The 9237-nt window shown below is 30.3% G+C and overlaps 1 protein-coding gene and 1 non-coding gene across 3 annotated transcripts; one reads left to right on the top strand and one right to left on the bottom strand.

Moving 5' to 3' along the window:
- Positions 1-218: 218 nt before the first annotated feature.
- Positions 219-3368, top strand: LOC105139271 (probable receptor-like serine/threonine-protein kinase At5g57670). 2 transcript variants are annotated; one of them, XM_011045647.1, is made up of 7 exons: positions 219-623; positions 711-965; positions 1092-1249; positions 1333-1412; positions 1510-1639; positions 1797-1946; positions 3086-3368. In XM_011045647.1, exons 1-7 carry the CDS (start codon positions 422-424, stop codon positions 3260-3262), a joined length of 1152 nt encoding a protein of 383 aa, XP_011043949.1. In that variant the 5' UTR covers positions 219-421; the 3' UTR covers positions 3263-3368. The 2 variants fall into 2 exon arrangements, with proteins under 2 accessions (XP_011043949.1, XP_011043948.1); XM_011045646.1 differs by having other exon boundaries at positions 222-623; positions 1510-1645.
- Positions 3369-6319: 2951 nt separating this feature from the next.
- On the bottom strand, positions 6320-6391 carry TRNAE-UUC (transfer RNA glutamic acid (anticodon UUC)). The gene has a single exon. It is a non-coding gene; the product is annotated as a tRNA-Glu (tRNA).
- Positions 6392-9237: the final 2846 nt, after the last annotated feature.

Below are 9237 nucleotides of genomic sequence, written 5' to 3'. Positions count from 1 at the left end.
TCTTGCCGATTTTCAAAATCAAATCAACATTTTCACTACCCAACCAATTGTTCTGCTACCCATGCACTTGAAATTCACATAAAAGAGCAAAAAGGCACACACATGGCAACTGCTAGTTGAATTATTAGCTAGCATTTAAAACGCTCCTACCTCTCCTAACACTCTTGTCTTGTATTAAATGTAAAGCAATTATAACATGCACACACACCCACCATCTCTCTCCTAGTCCCTTACCCCTCCAGTCTAAACCAATAAAAACACAAAACACCCCTTTGAGCTTTGACTCCTCTTCTGTGTCTTAACTCTATTATGTTTCCTTAAAATCATTTTTCGTAGACGGCAGAGTCGGCTATTGTCTTTCTTCTCTCTCTCTCTCTCTCTGCATGAAACAGAGTGCTCTGCTTCACTTGATACTGTTACAATGAAGTACATAAGAACGAACAGTTTGAGAAGACTTTTCTCATTGAAAAGACGAAGTCTTGAGGATATAGTTTACATCGATGAAGAAGGAAAAAACAATGAAAACTCCAAGATTGTTCAGGAACCGCAGCATTCTCCAAGACCCTCTTGGAAATGCTTTTCTTTTGAAGAAATATCTGATGCCACCAATGGCTTTAGCCCAGGTTCGCTTCACCTTCATTGCAAGGTTCCAAATTATAATATACCTGTACACATGTTTTGCAATTAATTTGTTTATCTTGGCGTGATAGAGAATCTGGTGGGGAGAGGAGGCTATGCAGAGGTGTACAAAGGGGTGTTAGGTGATGGAGAGGAGATTGCAATAAAGAGGCTAACAAAAGCTTGTAGGGATGAGAGGAAAGAGAAGGAGTTCTTAACAGAGATTGGGACAATTGGTCATGTCTGTCATCCTAACGTCTTGTCCTTGTTGGGTTGTTGCACAGACAATGGGCTTTATCTCATCTTTCATTTCTCCTCCAGAGGCTCTGTTGCTTCCCTTCTTCACGGTACAGAAATATAAGCTTGTTTTCTTTGCAGTGTCAGTAATTAATGATGTCGTTTCTTATTGTATCCGGATTTTGTTAGTTCTTGCAATGTTTTGATGTGTAATGCTTTGATGTTTCTTAATGTAGATGAGAGTTTGCCAGTGATGGAATGGAAAATAAGGTACAAGATTGCCATTGGGACTGCTAGAGGCCTCCATTACTTGCATAAGGGGTGCCAAAGAAGGATAATTCACCGTGACATTAAATCTTCAAATATTCTCCTGACAGCAGATTTTGAGCCATTGGTAAGGTATCCAATCTCAGTCCAGTAAATTTTAGTTGCTATATTGAGTTCGGTATTAGTGTTGTTTTTCTTTGAATTTTACAGATATCTGATTTTGGATTAGCAAAATGGCTCCCATCTCAGTGGACTCACCATTCAATCGCTCCGATTGAAGGAACATTTGGGTAGGGTATCTAGCACCCAATTTTTTTCCATTGGAGGTATGATTATCGTCGCGTTGTACTTAGACTGAAACTTAAAATGATGCATATTCTTTTGCAGGCACTTAGCACCCGAGTACTATATGCATGGAATAGTGGATGAGAAAACAGATGTGTTTGCGTTCGGAGTCTTTTTGCTGGAGATCATTTCTGGCAGGAAACCTGTTGATGGTTCTCACCAAAGCATACATGTATGGGTAAGAAATTTGCCATTAATTCACTATATCAAATGATTGCCGTCTTCATTAAGCAATCCCTTAATTAATTATGTGTCTTAGACTTCAGTGAAATGTATTACTAGTAAATTAAGTTAATTGGACTTGTGGGTTTCTGCTGATTAATTAACAGGCTAAACCAATATTGAACCAAGGAGAGATTGAGAAGCTGGTGGATCCAAGGCTTGGAGGGACGTATGATGCTACACAGCAGAAAAGACTTGGCTTTGCTGCATCCCTTTGCATACGGGCATCTTCAACATGGCGCCCTACAATGAGTGAGGTAGCTATTTGCTTTGCTGTCTGTATACTTGGTTGCGTCTAACAGCACATTTATGCAATGATTCTTATTAGACTAATTGGAGGATGATTGTGGTGTTAATTATTCTCAAACAAAATGATGCTAACCTAATGCAACTTCCTTTTCCTTCAGAAAATCTTCATAAACTGCCAACATACACTAAACTTGTTGATAAGGTGGATCATTGCATCATGTTTAATTATATGTCGGGTTCATGATTCCAATAAATTACCTTTAGTTGACTGGCCGAGGGACCGATTTTCAGGGTCCAAAGATGTAAGTTTCTGCTATTGAAATCACCATCAAAAAGGTTAGATATGGGAGCAGAGTGTAAGCTTTTTTGATTGTTTTCGTGTGGCGACTTTGCACGTCCTATTCATCAATTAAGAAGACTTCAACATATAAACTTAGATCTGATCCTTTAGGTAAAGGTAGCTAGCTTGCAGGGTGTTTTAGTTTTTTCACGCAATTCCAACAGTCAGAGGATGTTCTCTCCTACCTAACATAAATCTTTTGGCCAAAACACTAAATTATGGATCTCCCATGTGATTAGAAGATGAGAATCTGATTATTAAAATCATTGAGAGAGCAGGTCCAGTTTCTTACTCATTATTGTAATAAAAATATCCTGAATATACGTTGTACCAAGTATACAGGCCTATTCCAAGGTATTGAGTTGTTTACGTTTTTGGACTTGGACAAGAGTGTTTGTTCCACCCTTTTTAATCAATTGCAGTGGCAGGATATTAATTGCTGAACAAAAAATTCTTATACATCAAGTTGCAAGGTCCTCTCAAGATTAATTAAGTTCTCGTATAGACATTTACCAAGATAAATTAATGATATAAACTTCTTATTATTGTGTTTGTGAGCTAATCTTAAACAAGAAATCAAATGAGATAGATATTGAATTGGTAACTTTTTAGTGGTTGAAAACAGTTTCTTGTTTTTTATAGAAGAATGGGATGCAGAATATGCTTTTCAAATAGCATAATTTCTTCTACCAAATGAAATGATGTTGCTTCAGAACTTTTAGAGCTAATATTTTATGAAGTCAAAAACCTGATAATGCCAAATGATGAGCTCTTGTGAGGTTTACAGATCTTGCTGTATACTGGCAGGTATTGCAAGTAATGCTAGAAGAGGAGATGGATAAGGAAAGGTGGAAGATACCCAAGGAAGAAGAGCAAGAAGAGTTCTGGGGCTTTGAAGATCTAGAACATGAGTGTGACAGTTCCTTCTCAATTTCTCCACAAGATTCAATCTCTACAAGAAGCACTACGACCATTATAGATTAGCTGCTTAAGTCCACCCTAACCACCACTTTCATTGACATGTAAATACAATATGTATGTATCTCCACTATCAATGATCAGTATGAACCAGGCTGTTTACAGGCACCAACACCTCTTCCTTATCAATAACTACCTCTAACTTGTTGGCGGCCATGATTATCAATGATTAGAACCGATTTGGCTTTCCACGACTCATCACAGTGTTCAAGGAATTTACGCAAAAATCCCAGCTTTCTTCTGTGCTTTTTGAAAACGTCAATAAAAGATTGTTTCCTTTACCAATCAATAACTAACCAATAATTTGGCTTTGTATTCTTGCTAACCCTGCATAGTTCGATTCAAGATTTAAATAAACTAATAATAATTGAAGCTTTGTTTGATTATACGTCCAATCTGTGTTGCGTTTATGTTGAAAGAATTATTAAAATTATTTTTTTTCATATATATATATATATATATATATATCAAAACCATTGAAAATCACATGAAAAGTCAACAAAAAAACCAGATGTATTTTTAAATGGAAAATTATTTCTGTCCAGCAGTAATGAACATCGCTAGCTCCTGTTCATATGCTCAGGATTTGCAGGCATGTATTAGTTAATATTTGCAATGTGATCCTAAGAAACAAAATGGCCGATTCATCACTGTCATGCAAGTAGCCAGGCGTGATGTGCCAACAGTGAATCAGTACAAGGTGGATCCCATGGCAGACAAGAACTTCAAATAATGAATCCCTTTTTATCAATTCTGGACATTATTGGGTCCTCCTCAGCATAATTTCCATTCATTGTTTATATGATTTTTCACACATATACTTTCCCAGGATAAACATTTCAAAACTTGCAACACTTTCTTTCCTTGTCATGCCATCCACATGAAAATGCTTGTATTATATTATTATTATGAAATTGTTATATTGTTTTCAAAGTTCGTATTGCTGTAATTGTTAAGACAGAGGGCGACAGAGGCAAGTGGAGAATTCTCACAACTGGCTGGGTTCTTGAGCTTGACAAGATCATCTCAACTAACTAGAAAATAACTAGTACTACAGATAATATAAAAGATACGAAGGGGAAGGATGTACCATGCGCATGCAGAACAGTACTGAATGCATTTCAGATTGCAGTATTAACTACATATTTTACCCGCGTCCTGCCGCTGATTAAATATTTTTATTTTTTTAATAAAAAAATTTATATACAGACTTTTTCAAAATGTTTTTGTATTTAAAAAAATTCTAAATGAAAATCAAATAATTTATACATATATATAATCAAATAAATCAAAAATTATGTGTGTTAATAAATAAAAAAAACATAAATAATGACTAAAAATAAAAACTAAAAAAATCAAGAGACATATACAAATCAAAATATTTAATTTCATAAGATATAATATTTATGCAGTTGTGTTTGCTAAATTTATTAATTAAAATATTTTTTTATATAATCAAAAGATAATAAAAATAGATATATATATTAAATTGATTGAAAAATATAATATGTAAGGCTGCACGTATTAGAAATATTATTTTAAAATAATTTTTTTTTATTTTAAAAAATAAAGTTCATCCATAAAAAATTAAAAAAATATATAAATTAATCAGAAAACCTACTAAAAAATGAAATGCATTCTTAAAAAATAATCATCATTTTAAATAGGCTTTCTAAATAACATAAAAAAAGAATGAATATTATTCTAAATATAAATAAAAATAAGATTAAGATTAATTTTAAAAAATAAAAAGATAAAAAAAATATTTTTTTAAACAAGAAAAACAGTGACATCTATACTAAAACTTGTTAGATAAATCCAGGCCATGAGCTCAATTAGCATTAAATTTATATCAAATCTAAAAAAATATATAGACAATGTCAGGTAAGATACAAGGGAATGAGTAGTATGGCTGCACAATGTTTACCTCACATTTTTTAAATTTTATATATATATAACAATAAACAATGTATCAACAGTCAAATATGAGGGGGGTGAACAGTGCGGCCATACAGTGTTCACCCCAACCACTAGATTATAAAAAATAAAGGAATCACAGAAGGAAACTTATTTAATTTAATAGACTACGATTCTGTACCAAGTTCATTACACCATATGATCAACCCTCTCTCAGACATGTATTAGAATGCATGAAAAGGAGCAAAGAAATGGTGATTGACGAAACAGGTGTGTCTATATATATATATATATATAAGCGTCGGCAAATTAAATACTTAATGCTCGAAACAGGGCTTCAATGAGACACATGAAATACGTTAGTTTAACAGCTGCGTTTTCCATGCCCAGTTTGTGTTCTTACTTGTGCGCTGTTTATGTGATAGAAGCATCTCAGCCCTTATTTTAATGTTGCTTCAAGAATTGATTAGTGGTTGTTAAACTTAAAAGACCCTGAGGGGCCGGTAGAGCAACGACAATCACCACAGAGAGAGAGAGAGAGAGGCGTGGCGATTTCAAGAGGTATAATATATGGTGGTGGGTGTGGGGAGAGAAGTGACGAGCACAGTGGAGCACAGTAAGTTTGAAAAATCTTCGATGTTTTTAGAGACTGCTGGATTTATTATAATTAATTATAAAAGATCCAAATGATTTGAAGGGATTCAATCGACAAAGAATAGAAAGGTCACCCAGACTCTAGTATAGGAAGGCACTTCTTTACCTAATTCTCACGTGAGCAGAATGTATTAATGCAAAATTTGCAGTTTTAAATAAGAAAATCAACCTAAATTCATGAATGGTTTGAAATTACGTAAAAATTATGTTTTAAAGTGTTTTTTTAATATTTAAAATTATATATTTTTATTTTTTAAAATTAATTTTTAACATTAGCACATTAAAAAGATTTAAAAATATATATAAAAAAAATAATTTTAAAAAAATCAGAATTCTGCAATCCTAAACACAAATATACTGATATTATTGCAACATGTATATTGTGCAGGTCCTTCTATATAATCTCATAGAAGGAAAGAAAGAAAAAAGTCTTAAAAGATCCCAAAACCTGTTTAGAGCTTCGATATTGATGGTGAAAAATCCATAAAATAATTCCGTTGCCGGGAATCGAACCCGGGTCTCCTGGGTGAAAGCCAGATATCCTAACCGCTGGACGACAACGCAAGACTTGTGTAGCTTGTCCCCTTTATTTAGTTATAGATAAGACATGTATATTTTATCTTGTCCTCTTCCACGCTTGATTTAAATAGGGATTTTGAGGAATTTTTTTATTTTATTTTATAAATTTTCCGAGTTCTTGTTGCATTGCATATCGAAACTAATATTTGTTCTTGACAGGATCTTAAGTGCGTAAATCATGCATATTGGGGCATATGTATTTATAAAAAAATTATTTTATATGATTATTCCTGATTATAATATGAAAAACAAATTCAGTAAACATCTTCAAATAATTTTAAACTCATACATTAGATGACATAATGTAGCAAATATAATATGGATTTCTTTATCATTACACTTCTTTTGAAAATAACCTTTTTATTTATTTATTGATATAGGTGGATAGTTAGCTTATACACAAAAACATGCAAGAACATTCCCATTTGCCACTAATACTAAGTCCGATCGAGAGACATTATTTTCAGATAAAAAAACCTTGTTTTTTAGTATGATTAATTAACCATCTACCTAATTCTATATGGCATCATTAATATATGTTGATTCATAAGAGGAGATCAAGAAACCTTGATTTATCTATTTATATTTTGTTGATTTTAAACTAGTTATGCCTTGTGACTTCTTGTTTTTTGTGATATTATGTTGTATTTATTGCATATATATATATATAAAAGTTGAACATATAATCCAAATGGTTGGTTGATAAAAAAGAGAGAGTATAATCTTGATTAAATAATATTTTTGTTTATTCCCATTTAAGTTTGAAGTTTAAATATCTTGATTAAATAATATATTAATTGATTAATAAATTTTTATGGTATTAAGGTATTAATTACAAAGGTTTATATGTATCTATGGTTTTTTTAATAAAAAAATCTTATCTTAAACTCTAATAGCAACATTCAATAAGATTTATTAAATTCTTTTTTGATGCATCAAATCAATATAAAATATCTATTTTTAAGATCATTTTAAAAATAAAATTAAATATAAATTGATATACAAACTAAAGTAAAATATTTTTTATGTTAAATAAAAAAATGATTCATAAGCATGTTTGTCAATGTGTTTTAAAAGTGTTTTTAAAAAATTTAAATTTATTTTATTTTAAATTAATATAATTTTTTTATTTTCAAATATTTTAATATTAAAAATATTTTTTAAAAAATATAAACAATTATTTTAATATATTTTATAATAAAAACACTAAAACAAGTTCTTTTATATATATAGGAACATATGCCCTGCTCGTCCCTTTGTGTGTGTGTGTGTGTGTGTAGACACACACAAAGGGACGAGCAGGGCATATAAATTTTTTTTAAGCAGTGAAAATGAAATAAAGTATAAGTTGAATCTATATATATATATAGCAAATAACGAGAACTTGGGAAAAGAATTTTTTTTAAAAAGAAAAAAATGGAAGTAGCTCAATTCCAAATCTATTAAATATATAATGATAAAATTGGATTAAAAAAACAAAAAAAAATCATATTGAATCATTTAGAATTAATATAATAAATTTATAACTCGGGTAATAATGGTTGAGCCAACTAAAATTAACTTATTAAACTCAGTGTCCAGGTCATGATATCGGGAGAACCCAATGGAAAAAAAAAAGAAAAAAATCACAAAGCTTATTTTAAAAAAAAAATCAATGTTTAATGATGAAAACTAGAAAAAAATAAAAAAAAATAATGTCAATTTACATTAACTTTTCAAACTCGTGATCTGGATCATTAAATAAAAAACATCCTATCTGGAAAAACCACAAAACTCAATTCTCAACCAATCAAATGTTGAAGGTGCAATTAAAAAAAGAATTCAATTATACCAAAGAACCTAACACAAAAAAATAAAAATAAAAGAATAAGATCAAAATTGAAATAAAATTAAATTAGATGGCAACTATAAATCCTTAATTGAAGAATGAAAAAGAAAAATAAATTTAATAAAAAAAATACAATAAAAAGTACGAGGATCAAATTAAAAAAAAAACATATCACAAATTGGAATTCAATGATAAATTGAAAATAAATTAAAATTTTATAAAAAGACAAAGAACAAAAACAACAAATTAAAAAATAAGAATCGAAGTTGAGAACTATGAATAAGAGAACAACTCTAAAATCTTGAATGATAATGATGAATTTCAAAGATAGGAAAGAGAAAAAAAGATAAAAGAAAAAAATCTTTGCCGGTAATAAATCGATCTGCCAATACCACTATATGCCGCTCCAATAAAAAAAAAAAGACATTACAATGATTTCAACAACACTATATAATTTTTTTTTATTTACAATGAGATCCTAAAAGTGCAACTAGAAAATTATAGGCACTAATTATTTTTGTTTTTTTTAATTATATTATTTATTTTTTAAATTACCAAATTATCATTTATTTAACTTGATAATAACTAAAAAACTAAATGAAAAATATAAAAGGGCCCCTAAACGTCACACATGCCAACCAATTTTTGTTTTCTTAATTATATTATATATTTATTAAAATGTTAAACTACTCTTCAGTCAATTTGATAATAACTAAAAATTAACATGAAAATAAAAAAAGTTTTTAAATATAATATGAGTTTAATTTTTTTAAAGAATAATTTCATTATTTCATTATGTTTTAGAAATATAAAAAAATTAGGTCATTTCCAATTAATTTAGGCCATGTTTGTTTCCCGAAAAATAGTTTCCGGGAAACCACTTTCCAAACTTTCCTGTGTTTGTTTGTCATTAGGAAAGTTGGTCAACGAAAAATATTTTTCGGTCAACAAAAAACACTTTCCGGTCAATGGAAAACACTTTCCGGTCAATGGAAAACACTTT

The sequence above is a fragment of the Populus euphratica genome, unplaced genomic scaffold, assembly GCF_000495115.2.
Source record: "Populus euphratica unplaced genomic scaffold, PopEup_1.0 scaffold141.1, whole genome shotgun sequence".
Classification (NCBI taxonomy): domain Eukaryota; kingdom Viridiplantae; phylum Streptophyta; class Magnoliopsida; order Malpighiales; family Salicaceae; genus Populus; species Populus euphratica.
The sequence above is the reverse complement of the archived record's forward strand: the minus strand, read 5'-3'. Positions and strand labels throughout refer to the sequence as shown.